Source organism: Chrysemys picta, chromosome 2 (genome assembly GCF_011386835.1).
Source record: "Chrysemys picta bellii isolate R12L10 chromosome 2, ASM1138683v2, whole genome shotgun sequence".
NCBI classification, from domain to species: domain Eukaryota; kingdom Metazoa; phylum Chordata; order Testudines; family Emydidae; genus Chrysemys; species Chrysemys picta.
In genome coordinates, this window is record NC_088792.1 from 9,948,852 (window position 1) to 9,963,212 (window position 14,361).

The window sequence follows — 14,361 nt, forward strand, 5'->3', positions numbered from 1 at the left end:
AAAAAAATCCTATGGATTTGAACCCTATTTGATTTTCACAAGAGAGCAGTCTCTCATCTGTGTACCTGTTTCCCCACTGTTCTTCATTTCAGCCACGCTTCGAGTGCCTGGAGCAGACAGTGATGACGAATCGAAGACGCCATCCCCATCTCCACGCCATGGCAGATCTCGACCTTCATCAATAGTTCAGGAGTCTTCCTCTGAATCTGAGGATGGGGATTCTAGAGGGGAGGTACAGTGCACACATGAATAAACATCACACAAGTGCTTACTAGGAGAAAGGATTAATCATTCTGAATAAATGAATCTAGGGTATTTTAAGGGTTTCCATCTTAAAATGGTGTCAGTGGTTTAAGGTGTATGGTCTAATAAATGGAATACAGGACTAAGAGTATCAATCCATGCTTTCGCACCCAGGGCATGGTCTCAAACAGGTTGCGTAGGTCAACGTTTTCAGTGGCTTCTGTTAATTTTGGGGTCTCAAGTTTTGGTTGCTCAACTTGAGACACTCCGGGCTTGACTTTCTAAGGTGCTGAGCACTCACAACTCCAAGTGATGTCAATGGGAACTACAGGAATTCAGCACTTCTGAAAATCAGGGCCTGGGTATCTCAAGTTGGGCCACTCAAGTTAGTGGACATTTTTTAAAAAATTCAGCCTTAACGTTTTTGAATTTCAGTTTTCCATCTGTAAAATGGAGGTAATGCTTCTCTTCAATCCTCCAGGGATGGGGGGGATGAAGGATTTAACACGGGTAAAATGCCTGCTTGCTATTGCTATTATCATAACCTCGCTTTCATGCACACAAATAACTCTCATTTCATGCTTGTAGATTTTTGACATCTACATGGTCACGGCTGACTATGTGCCCGTTGGCGCTGACAGGGAAGTCATCACTCTGAAAGAAGGGCAGTATGTGGAAGTCCTTGACTCTGCTCACCCTCTAAAGTGGCTAGTCAGGACCAAACCCACTAAATCCAGCCCCTCTCGGCAGGGATGGGTGTCTCCGGCTTATCTGGACAAGAAATTAAAGGTGATCCATCTTCCTTGTTTTATTTTTTTATGGAAACTGTTTCCTTTGCATGGTAGAGCAGTTCCCTGCTTGCTCCGGCTGTCTGAGTTTCCATGAGGGCAATTCTACTCTGAAAAGGGAGTGCAAAGGGACATTTTTACATACTCATCAGCTCTGCTCCCTCTACCTAGCTAGAGTCCTGTCCTCTGACTTCAATGACAACTGTGAGCTGGAATCTAGTCTGGTGTATCATTAATAGAATTATTTACCAAAATCCAGTCATGTATATTTGTGTTACCCGCCCCACCTCCAAGGTTGTACAGGTGTCACCAAGGGCATAACTGGAAGGAGAGTGGGTCAAAAAAAGTCAGCAAAACTTTCCTCCATCAAAAATGCTGCTTCATCAAAACCAAAATGTTTTGCAGAAACATAACGATTTTGACTAAATTTTCACTGAGAAGGATTCTCAGGTCGAGGGTGGAATTTCTGGTCACAGCATGAGTCTCGATAGCCCAGAGAGAGACCCAAATCAGGCAGAGCAGGGACCTGTGCACTGCTCTCCCACATCCGAGGGGAGTGCCCTAACCACTGGGGGTATTAGCTATGCTGGGGTTGCTCCGATGTAACTCATGGGCTTATTTGACCTGCAGAAGCCCAGCTGATGGTGAGTAAGACGGAAAGAACCCAGCTTGACAGTCAGATCTCAAGTTGCATTTGCAGAGCTGGCAGTTGGAAAGGCCATATTTTTATTTGTAAATTGAGCGCGTTTGACCGGGAGTCACAGATCTAATACACTCGGAGACCTATCATGCCTTGTTACACGGTAGTTTGTCATGGTATAATGGTACTTTTAAATTCTCAGCCCTCCTGCATTTAAGCAACAGCGTTCCATTGCCCCCAAAGGAAACATGGGTCTCCCCAGTTTGGGATGTTTTATACAGAGAAACAACACTGCTCCGTATTCCTTCTTCCAAACCAAACCCTTCTTCTTGGAGACAGGCTGCCCTTGCCCATTGCCCCTTCCTGTTTTATCATCTCTGTAAGACAAGTTATCATTCCTAATCATGGTAGATTCCCCTGCGCTTCCCCGTGTTCCCAGCTACGCACTTGTGTAGCCACAGCCCTCTCTTCCGCTTGTATTGGCATATATTTATTAATTTAATGTTGTTTAAAAAATGTGCATATTTAACTAGTCTCATGAGATGGGCTGTTTGCTTTTTACACCGAATTAAGGCAATAAGAGTCAAGAGTTCTTCAGTCTGAAATAACACATGTGCCTGATTCAATGAAAAGGTTGCATATTTGGGGCTAGAACCCCAAAGTCCATCGATCCAGTTTCTTATATTGGCACCCATCACCATAATCTCCGCTTCCACTATCCCTTTGGCCTTGAAGCACTTTCAGGTTAAGTGACAGAGTGGAGGTTCCCACGGAACAAATCCAGTTCAGTTGTCAGTGGGAACCAAACCTGGGACCTTCAGCACCAAAAAGCACAACCCCCCACCACATGAGCTTCAGAGCTAACTCCATCAGCTGTATGTACCAGTCTGCTATTCTTCATGGGCCCAGCTACCAGAAGGTGGGCAAGATGATCCTGGACACTCAGTCATGGACATGTGGATTCATTGTTCTGTAAAAGATCTTCCCTAGCCTTTCTCTCCCTCCCAGAGCCAGAAGAGGCTCCCAGTGCAAGCCCTGCCCCAAGTAGCACCGTTTGAAACCCTGAGGGTGTTACTGTCTGGCAGTGATCTACAGCTTTGCTACTGGCAGATTATGAACCTTTACAAAAATGGCTTTTTCTGGCTGTGGCCTTGGTTAGGGACAGAAACAAGCTGCATGTGACAGCGCCGTGCCTGAAGTTACCCTGCAAACACACTCCAGTTACATGATACAGACATTCCTGCTCTGTTCCTTAGAGAACTGATGTTTCCTGTTTGTCTGTTAGTTGTCACCGGAGTGGGGTGCATCGGAAGCTCCCGAGTTCCCTGGAGACTCTGTTTCAGAAGACGAATATAAAAAGAAGCTGAGGTGAGCACTTTTTGATTTGCACTGCTGCCATTAGGGATAGTGCCAGGTGAACAAACAGGGACGCTTGGGTCTGAGGCTTCTCCCAAAGGATCCACACATTCCATTTGCGCCTCCAGGACTGTATGATGAAAGCCCAATTTCTTTGCTGCTAACCCCCCCCACACCCCCGCTCCCCTCTCCCAGAGTCCAGCTAAGCTCTTGAGGTTTCCAACCTACAGTAGGTTTTAAACATTTGAATTCTAAGTCGCTATTGATTTAGGTTTGAGGAGCTACCGTGTGCTCTAAACCAGCTTGGGAGCAAGATTTGTTTTCTTGTCCAATCTGCTTGTTCCTTGCATACTGCCATGTGGCTGAATAGTTAACTGCTAAGGCTCTGCAGTCCCTTCCAGTATAACTAGTTCTGCCCTGCGGGTGCTCTATCTCAGGGCACGTCTTCACTACCCGCCGAATCGGCGGGTAGCAATTGATCTATTGGGGATCGACTTATCGCATCTAGTGAAGACGCGATAAAATCGATCCCCGATGGCTCTTCCGTTGACTCCGGAAATCCACCGTGGCAAGAGGCAGAAGCGGAGTCGACAGCGGCGCGGCAGCGGTCGACTCGCTGCCGTCCTCACAGCCAGGTAAGTCGACCTAAAATACGTCACTTCAGCTACGCTATTCACGTAGCTGAAGTTGCATATCTTAGGTTGACCCCCCCCTGTAATGTAGACCTAGCCTCATAGAACTGGAAGGGACCTTGAAAGGTCATTGAGTCCAGTCCCCTGCCTTCACTAGCAGGACCAAGTACCATCCCTGACAGATTTTTGCCCCAGATCCCTAAATGGCCCCCTCAAGGATTGAACTCACAACCCTGGGTTTAGCAGGCCAATGTTCAATATAATACATAAAGGGAGAGCTGAAGGGTAGCATGTAAGGGCCATATGCAGTCTTCCAGCACTGCCAGTGTGGTCCAGCACCGTGCAGCTCTGCAGTAGAAATATTTACCACACCGCAGCATGGGAACTGTGCCGCAGCTACTCTTCTTGAATCCTCTTGTCACTCAGAGTTAACATGGAGAAAAGCAGCCGCAGCCTCATTCTGGTTATTAGTTACATCCCTAATGCTGTGCACTGACCAGTGTAGTCTTCTCTCTGAGGACCTGATCCTATGAGGTGCTGAACACCCTGAGTCTGCTTAACTTCAGGGCCAGTCGAGGTGCGCAGCGCACTGCAGCTGGGGCCCTGAAGGAACAGAGCCTGCCTCTCTTGGAAATCAGCACGTCAAGAACAATATTTGTAATTGTTCTGCCCTTTGTCTGTTTGTCTTTTCTTTAGCCTCATCATTCAGGAACTGTTGAACTCTGAGGAGGAGTTTGTCAAAGATCTGCAGTTCCTCCAGACCCATCACCTCCAGTATATAGAGAGCTGTCCAGATGTTCCAGAAACTGTTGCCAGTCAGAAATCTACTATCTTCAGAAATGTCAGTGCTATTGCGAGCTTCCATTCCAAGTAGGTATACCTGGACGCATTACAGATAAATTAATATCTTGCAGTGTTAGTGACAAAATTGCTGTGGTTATGAGGCATACCATGGAAAGTGGGAAATGCTAAGATGGAAGGGAGTGGATGAGAATTTTAGTAGACAAGAGCAAGAACACAGGAATGGGAATTGGAAAGTAATAGTAGTTATTACAATCCCAGAATTTTAAAATTCTCTTGTTCTGCTGAGCATTTTTTGCCCTGCCAGGCGAATTTCATTGAATAACTATAAAATTCCTATAAAATACACAGCCCCTTCTCTCAGGGGAGGTGGTTCTTTAAGACTCCAACACTGTATTTAAGGACTGAGATAACCAGTGTAGATCCAATACCTACTTTGAATGACCCAGTTGTATTCACAAGGGGTCAAATTGTGGCACATTGTTGTTTTACAGTTAAAAGGGGGCAAAAAATAATGCTTGTAATGCACTTACGTTCTGGCCATCCTGCAAAAGCTAAGCACACTGTCAGCACAGATTTCTTCTTCCAGCAGCCTGAACAATCTGATCAGAAGGGGGCATAAAATGTGCAGGCCACAACCCTGGCCTCTAAGCACCATCCCAGAATGCCTCCATATGGCTGAAGATGCTGAGGGCCTGTTGAGTGTGAACTCCATGACTTTACAGGCAGCTGGGAGTTTACACAACTGTTGTGCTCCAAAACATTCAGGGGAGGAAACGACTGCTCCAGAGTCCGTATTGAGACCACCTACTAAATGTTCAACCCCTTGCACAATGTTCCTTTCAAATGTAGCCAAGCTACCTAGCCATCAACCCAGACACAGCCCCTCTCCATGGAGGAGAGATTTACCTCAAATGCAGTGCTCACAAAACAACTTCCCTTCATCCTGGCCAAATTCTTCTCTTGGTTCAGGGAAAGGAGGGGAAATCTTCCCGCACCCACTCAGGGAATTCAGGGACATTCAAATTGAGGCACAGGTTCCAACTCCCTGCTCCAGTCTGAGCCCCTGAGAACTTCTCTTCCTTTGTCTCCCGCATTTCTTAAATTCAAGCCAGCCAGTAGGGTCTTCTGCCTAAATTTCAGGTCTGATGAGGTATTTGCCCAGTGGCATTTAAAGTTTTACCTCTGGGTACGATTGCAGCTCTGACAACACAGATCACTTCATCAAGCTGGATTAAACTGGGATCATGTGTATTTAGGTGTAGAGCTCTGGTGAGGTACTTGCCTCATCTGTGTTCTATTTTCTCTGTGCCAGCTTCTTCTCAGATGTCCCTCTTTCTCCACCTCCACAGCTCCTTCTTCCCCGAGCTGCAGAAATGTGACACTGATGACGACGTGGCTATGTGCTTCATTAAGAACGAGGAGGACTTTGATAAGTACATCCAGTATCTGGTGGGGCGGATACAGGCTGAGTCTGTCATTCTCAGCAAAGCCATTCAGGAGTTCTACAAGGTACCATATTAACCAAAGTACATGCCACACAATGGGAATTATAACCCCACTGCTTTATGAAATGCAAAGCCCAATGGGGGGTCATACCACTGATTATCTAGAGATTCCATTTGGAGTTGCATATATAATATTATAAGAGGATTATTAGATAGGTAGGAAATTATTACAGAACAGGGGTTAGTAATCTTCACAGTGGGATGAAGCTCTCATTAATGGCAGCAAAATTCAGAGTGCTAGTACTATAAGGAGCCATAGCCACATACATACGTATTGTCAAGGAGGATCAAACCTAGGACCTTTCATTTGAAAACGCACCCGCTCCTTTAGATCTTACTCATGATCAGCCTGTTTCTGTCTGAGGCCAGCCAGTACTGGGAGTCTTGATCAATATCTAACCAGATCAGCTATAACATCACCGGCTCATTCACCTGCATGTCCACCAATGTTATCTATGCCATCATGTGCCAGCAATGCCCCTCTGCTATGTACATTGGCCAAACTGGACAGTCACTACGCAAGAGGATAAATGGACACAAGTCAGATATCAGGAATGGCAATATACAAAAACCTGTAGGAGAACACTTCAACCTCCCTGGCCACACAATAGCAGATGTAAAGGTAGCCATCTTACAGCAAAAAAACGTCAGGACCAGACTCCAAAGAGAAACTGCTGAGCTCCAGTTCATTTGCAAATTTGAAACCGTCAGATCAGGATTAAACAAAGACTGTGAATGGCTATCGAACTACAGGAGCAGTTTCTCCTCCCTTGCCGTTCACACCTCAACTGCTAGCAGAGCACCGCACCCTCCCTGATTGAACTAACCTCATTATCTCCATACTGATTTATACCTGCCCCTGGAAATTTCCATTACTTGCATCTGATGAAGTGGGCATTCACCCACGAAAGCTTATGCTCCAATACTTCTGTTAGTCTTAAAGGTGCCACAGGACCCTCTGTTGCTTTTTACAGATTCAGACTAACATGGCTACCCCTCTGATACTTGACACAGACTTTGCAATAATAATTAACAGAATCTGATGAGAGCTATGGTGCCTTTAAGACATACACTGTATGTGAGCTCAAGGATATAATGTTAGCCAGATGTCTACAGTTAGAGAAAAAAGTGCTGCTCCTTCCCATCATATTTTGTACAATTTTCTAAGCAGCATGTTGCATTTTATTATTAATTATAGCATCAACAGTGTGCTGGGTGCCTTACAGGCAAGTAAGAAGACAAAGTCACTGCCCCCAAGCAGCTTACCGAGTAGACAACCAACAGGGAAGGGATGCAACAAGAAAGCAAAGTGATAGAGTGGTGAGGCTGCACAGTTTTGGAGGGGATAAAGGATGGTGGGATTTACTCTTTCTTATTATGCTCAGATTTACTTGCTGGGAAGACTAAGGTATATAGGTCAGTGTTGTGTGATCTTGTCATTTTGGGCCATTTTTGGCATCGCATTCTTTATAGTGTATATTTCCCCCCAGAGATATACAGAGGAAACGTTAGCCAGTGAGGATCCTTCGCAGCCACCTATACCTCCACTGCAGCATTATTTAGAGAGACCCATAAACAGGATCCATCAGTATCAAATTATCATCAAGGTAAGGAGCTTCCTATATATAGTCTTACCACTCGTGGTGTGATGGGTTTGCCTTCCATTTTGGAGACCCTTTGGAGAAGATGGAGCTGATCAGTTACATTGGCTTCACACCAGTGTTACTCCATTGGAATTACTCTTGAGCAAGAGAGATCAGAATCAGGGTCAAGGTTTGTGCACGTTGAATACTTTTGTAAACTTAAATCATTTGAGAGGTTCACAAAGTCTCAGACACCACATGGTTTGCCCAGCTTTACCTGAATACTCTAAACATGGTTACATCCGTGAAGAATATAAATTCTTGTACACATGTGGCAACCTATCTGTTATAAAAGCAACTCGTTTTCAATGCACACGTCATTGACTTGTCAACAGAGGCAACTTCCCTCCCTGTTTTTGCAGGCAGAATTCAAGGTAAACAAGGCAAATAACGTAAGAGCTACCTTCCCACCTACTGCAAATCTTTGCTGTTTCAAGAGCTGAGCCCAAAACAAATAATTTCTGAAGGTTCTGAAACATTTCACTATCTGAGAATTTATTTATATACATATATATAAATGTATACATACACACACACAAACACTCATAATATTTGTTGTAATGTTTATTATATACTACATAAAACTGGGCATGTTTAGTCTTAAGAAAAGCAGACTGAAAGGGGACCTGATAACAGACTTCAAATATGTTAAGGGCTGTTCTAAAAAGGATGGTGAAGATAGGACGAGAGGTAATGGGCTTAATCTGAAGCAAGGGAAAACTTTCTAACTATAAGGATAGCTAATCGCTGGAATAGGTTATGACAGGTTGTGGAATCGCTGTCATTGGAAGTTTTTAAGAACAGGTTTGGCAAACACCTGTGATGGATCATCTAGGTTTGCTTGGTCCTGCCTCAACCTGGGGGGAAGAACTAGATGGATCTCTTGAGGTCCCTTCCAGCCCTACATTTCTAAGATTCCATGATTCTATATTTGTGCTCCTTCTATGCTTCCATGTTCCAGCCAGGACCCAGAATACCCCTTCTTGTCAAAATACCCCTTTTTGTTGTATTTTCAGTCAGAGTAGAAGGAAATAATATCAGGGAGCCCCCAAAATTGCTAAATTTTTACAAATACAGATTTTACAAATTTAAGAGATTTAAATAGTTTGGAGAAGGTTCAAACAAGCTTCTGAATGATGCACACTTGTCTGGCCCTGCACACCAAAATTTTTGAAGGTTCTCCTGATGCTTGTTCGGAGCCCCTGTACAAACACTACCTGAAAATGAAAGAGAAGAACAAATGTAATATTTACATTCCTTTTGGCAGAAAAGTGTAGGTTGACGTTGGCAGCAATTTCCTGCATATCCTTCCCTTCTTACTTTCACTGCATTGACGGTTGTGTTTTAGCCCCGTCCCTTGACTGTTTGACTCATTGTGGTGCCTTGATACCGTTGTGATAATTACATTAGAAATGCGCTGATAAGTATGTGGATCTCTTCACAAAGGTGGCCCCGAACGGAGAGCTGGATTACAGACTCCCACAGAGTGATGTCTGGACTGCATGAGGATACCAGTAGAATGCAAACTCTTGGAAACGTCCAGTAACCGCTGCTTTGTTCACTTGTAGGAATTAATCCGAAATAAAGCAAGAAATAGCCAAAACTGTGCGCTGCTGGAGCAGGCTTATGCCATTGTGTCCGCGCTCACCCAGCGTGCAGAAAACAACCTCCATATCTCGCTCATTGAGAACTATCCAGGGACTCTGGAAATTCTAGGAGAACCCATTCGACAGGTAATTAGAAACTCTGAATGAGGACAATTAGTGCTTAATGCTCTTCCTGCCTTTGATAAGCCTTAAGTGGTCCATATTCTTTAGTGGCTTCTATACAAATTGTCATTTGAAACAGAAAATCAGCGTAACACCCACCAAAATGATTATCATTAATTCTGTGTTGTTGCATGTAATAAATTGCAGAACGTGACAGAGATGGACCTTCTGGATTGACTAAACTTGGGAGCTGCTGAGCATAGAAAGTTAGTCCCTTCCCCATGGGTAATATAGGTGTTTATCTTCACAACTCACCTTCCAAACAGCAGGAAATCCTGTTTGGGGCATGTTTAATGGCTCATTTCATGCACCCTTGTGCTGATTAAGGTGTCCACAGTATATGTTGTCAAAAATATATGGACCAAATCCTGTTCTCGTTGAAGTTGATGAGACTTTTCCAATTACACCTATGGAACTAGAATTTGGCCTTACGTTTTCATTGCATATGTTTCCCCAAGTAATAGACTTTTGTTTTTAAAGCTCAGTTTTAAAATGCATTTCCATTCAAATCAACATGGGTAATATTGTATGTGCTCAATATGAAATCGTGAGATTTGTTTCTCAATATCTTAGCCCTCACAATCCATATAACTTCAGAAGATCTTTCTGTCTCTCTACCTGTCTCTTTAGAAATGGATGGATGGATTTCAAGATACCACACAGGACATAATTTGAAATTATATTTAATTTTTTAGTAGCTTTAGCCCTGGTGAAAGTTGCCTGGCTGGCAATCCTGGAGAGTTATGCCCCATATTTATCAATAGGCAAAGGAGTAATTTGAAAGATAATGTTGGAACTAAAACTGTGTACACAGATTAGGAGTAGTGTCATTCTGAATGCATCACATGTAATGGTGACAATCATCTGCTATGTTGCAATAAAAGCCACGGTGGATGGGATGGAGGATGGAACACAGAACAATTGCTGTTCAGTAGCTGGGAAGTGATAGAGAGATGCCATGAAAGTAGTTCATCAAACATTTCTACTTATTATTTCCTGCTTTCTTTTCCAGGGTCACTTCATAGTGTGGGAAGGAGCTCCGGGAGCCAGAATTGCATGGAAAGGTCACAACCGACATGTCTTCCTCTTCAAGAATTATATCCTGATCTGCAAACCCAAGCGAGACACCAAGACAGACACCTACAGCTACATCTTCAAGAACATGATGAAGGTCTAACCCTTACTTTTACCTCCCCACCAGTACAATTGCTTTTTTTTTTTTCAGTCTGCTTCTCTCTCTCTTGATATGCAGCTGCTGGTCATCAGAAAACAGGACATTTCACTGATCCTTTCAAATGGTTCTTTCGTTTCCAAAATTCCCTACAACACAGATAGAACCTGCAATACATTTTTTAGCTCTCCGAGTCAGGTAGAATATATGTCATAAACCACCAGACAGCGAAAGAACAGAATTTCATTGCGCATTAGTCAGGATACATATAGGAAGTTATGTTCACCCCAGCAGGAAGCCCATTGAAGCCAATGAAATTAGCCAGGTGGCGAATTTGGACCAAGATGGTTTCAAGTCAGTAAATTGGAATAGTTTCCATTTCAGTCTAATGCTGTATTTCCAATACTTGCCCTCTGCCAACAAAAGAATTGGGCAGGCCCATCTGAAGTCATTTGTCCCCATAGTATAAGAATATCACATAAGAACATAAGAGCTGCCATGCTGGGTCAGACCAATGGTCCCCATAGCTCAGTATCCTGTCTCTGACAGTAGCCAGTACCAGAGCTCCAGGGAGAGTTTACAGATCAGGGAAATTCTGGAGGGATCCGCTCCTGTCTTCCACTCCTGGCTTTTACCAGTCAGAGGTTGAGGATCACCTTGAGCATGGGGTTGTATCCCTGACCATCCTGGCTAATAGCCATTGGTGGACTTATTCTCCATGAATGTATTTAGTTATTTTTTGAACCCAGTTATACTTTTGTCCATCACAACATCCCATGGCAATAAATTCCACAGGTTAATTGTGTGTATAATTATAAGAAATTCAGATTGGATTTTCAGATTTAAATGCTCAACTGCTACTAAAAGTCAATGGGTGTTGGGTGGTCTAACTCCCTAAGGCCCCTTTGAAAAGCCCCGTCTCATTCTTATGTGACCATCACATGCACAGTCTGTGTTTCCCAACTGGATTGTCTTGCTCTCCGTATAGTACCTACTGTGCAGTTTCTCTTCATGTTGCTCCTGCCTGTGTTGTTTCTCACAATGTATCGTCCTCTGTCATTAAGATCTCAGCATTGTTTTTCTGTTGATGCTGGCTTGTAGATCATGTGCAATATTCTTTTAACATTAAGTAGTTATTTTTCCTGGAGATAATAATTCACAGGTGTCAGACTTTAAGCTGCCTGTTTGCTATATTCCATTAGGTAGATCGCACAAAGCACTCCATAGTGGGCCGAATTCTCATTTACGCATAGGCCACTTTGCACGGCTCAGGCAGTGAAAAGGGACCGTCAAGGGGGTGTAAATTATGTTTACACTCACTTTAATGCCCTTTTGGTATAAATGAGAAGCAGGCCCAGTGTGTTCTAGGCAACAACTCTGCATTGGCAATGGGGGATTAGATGGCACCTAATAAAATTTATCCCACTTACATTTTTATGGAGGTGGTTCTGACCAGGGCCGCCCGGGGGGGGGGGGCAAGTGGGGCAATTTGCCCCAGGCCCCGGGCCCCGCAGAGACCCCCACGAGAGTTTTTTGGGGCCCCTGGAGCCGGGTCCTTTACTCGCTCCGGGGGCCCCGGAAAACTCTCGCGGGGCCCCCGGAGCTTCTTACGCTCCAGGTCTTCGGCGGCAATTCACAGCGGGGGCTCCTTCCGCCCCGGGACCCACCACTGAAGTGCCCTGAAGACCCGCGGTGGGGGCTCCTTCCGCCCCGGGACCCGCTGCCAAAGTGCCGGGTCTTCGGCGGCAATTCGGCGGCGGGGGCCCCCCACTGCCGAAGACCCCAGGCCCCCTGAATCCTCTGGGCGGCCCTGGTTCTGACTCAGAAAGATTAAATCTAGATCTGAACTTACCTAAATGTTGGGGCTTTCTTGGGAGCCAGGGTGTTGGTTCAGACTCATGTCTAATTTCTGTCATGCGACTGAAGACATTTCATTGACTTTCTTACTGTCCTCCCTGTCACCCAGCTATCCCACATAGATGTGAATGACCTGGTGGAAGGAGATGACCGGGCATTTGAGATCTGGCATGAGCGAGAAGACTCTGTCCGCAAGTACCTACTTCAAGCTCGTACGGTCATCATCAAGAACTCCTGGGTGAAGGAAATCTGTGGTATACAGCAACGTATCAGCCTGCCTGTGTGGAGTGAGTATAGTCAGGAAGATTGATTGAACCTCTGCTAAAACTGATGTCTCTCCAGTTCAGAAGTGCAAGTGATGAATGGCTTTGCTGGTAAGATTAGCTCTGCAAGGAGGAGAGAGCCATCACAGCCAGCGTTATACCTCTGAAGCTTAACTACGGGCTGGCCTAATTATGTCAGGGTCTACATGATAGCCTCCCTCCCACCGATGCAAGTGCCGTACTATACCAACATCATAACTTCACCTTCATGAGAGGTGTAAGTCTTAGGTTGGTGTAGTTAGGGCGACACGGTGTCTGTATAGACAATGTCCCTGTCATCGGCTGTTGACTGTCATGTCAATTTCACGGCAGGACCTGCGAAATTCACAAAAAAGCCGGGCAACTAGGGCCCCACTGCCCCCAGCTCCCTTGCAGAGCTGGGCAGCTGGACCCCACTCCTGGCTGGGAGCCAGGGTGAGAAGCCCAGGCAGCTGGACCCTGCTCCCAGCTGGGAGCTGGGGCAAGAAGCCCCGGTGGCTTCTCCCCACCCAGCTTCCAGCTGGGAGCCAGGCAGCCTTGTCAATGGCCCTGAGCTGTGAAATTGATGTGCTGCCCAGCTTCTGGCTGGGAGCAGGGGGAGAGGGGAGGGTGAGAAGCCAGGACAGCTGGACTCTTCTCCCCGGGGCTGAGAAGCCCAGGGCAGCTTCCCCCAGCTCCCCACTGGGAACAGGGAGTGGAGGGGTGGGGGACAGCCCTCCAGGCTCCCGGCAGGGAGCTGCCAGCAGAGCTGAGAGACCGGGCTCTCAGCTCCCCACTCTGCCCCTCTTAGGGTTGGTGGACGGGCTCCTGGTGAGGACGCGCATCACTGACCCAAGGAGGGTAGCTTGAACATAATAATTCACGGAGGTCAGACTTTAAGCTGCCTGTTTGCTATGTACCATTAGGTAGATCGCACAAAGCACTCCATAGTGGGCCGAATTCTCATTTACACATAGGCCACTTTGCACTGCTCAGATAGTGTAAAGGGGCCTTCAAGGGGGTGTAAATTACGTTTACACTCACTTTAATGCCCTTTTGGTGTAAATGAGAAGCAGGCCCAGTGTGTTCTAGGCAACAACTCTGCATTGGCAATGGGGGATTAGATGATACCTAATAATAGAACAGTAAGTCTGGAGGCTGCAATTCAACCTAATATGAAACCTCAGACTTATTTTTCTAGTGTAGACATACCGTAAGTTTAGGAGTTTCAGTTCCGTCCTTGCCCATAATAACCAAATGTCATAAATAATTTGTTAATTTGTGTTAAAATTCTATGATTGTAACATATCAGCTGAACTACCTGCTTACTTTTCAGAGGTTTGTCACCCTCATTATGCAAGACGCTGGCTGATGAGTTAAGGAAAGCTGGTTGTACCTGTACTATATGATAGAAAACTTCATTCTAATAGTGGGAGAATCTGCTCAACATCTTACATGACTATACACAAATGCAAGAAGTATGGAGAATAAACAATAAAAACTGGAAATATTAGTTCAGAAGCTAAATTATGACTTAATTGGCATCATAGAGACTTGGTGGGTTAAATCTCAATACGGGAAGATTGGTACAGAGGGGTATAGCTTGTTCAGGAAGGACAGGCAGGGTAAAAAAGGGAGGAGCTATTGTGTTATACATCAATTATACGCCCTT

General features: G+C 45.2%; 1 protein-coding gene across 6 annotated transcripts in view; it reads left to right on the forward strand.

Annotated features, from left to right (window-relative positions):
* Nucleotides 1-14,361, forward strand: part of OBSCN (obscurin, cytoskeletal calmodulin and titin-interacting RhoGEF) — a 266,409-nt gene that overhangs the window by 214,823 nt on the left and 37,225 nt on the right. For 5 of the 6 annotated variants that reach the window (XM_065582593.1, XM_065582594.1, XM_065582591.1 and 2 more), the window contains 9 exons: nucleotides 93-232; nucleotides 832-1,032; nucleotides 2,957-3,039; nucleotides 4,356-4,529; nucleotides 5,813-5,972; nucleotides 7,459-7,575; nucleotides 9,180-9,344; nucleotides 10,393-10,551; nucleotides 12,518-12,695. In XM_065582593.1, coding sequence (XP_065438665.1) covers nucleotides 93-232; nucleotides 832-1,032; nucleotides 2,957-3,039; nucleotides 4,356-4,529; nucleotides 5,813-5,972; nucleotides 7,459-7,575; nucleotides 9,180-9,344; nucleotides 10,393-10,551; nucleotides 12,518-12,695 — 1,377 coding nt within the window. Of the gene's footprint in view, nucleotides 1-92; nucleotides 233-831; nucleotides 1,033-2,956; nucleotides 3,040-4,355; nucleotides 4,530-5,812; nucleotides 5,973-7,458; nucleotides 7,576-9,179; nucleotides 9,345-10,392; nucleotides 10,552-12,517; nucleotides 12,696-14,361 lie in introns of those variants that run through there. The other variant, XM_065582595.1, reaches the window with a different exon arrangement.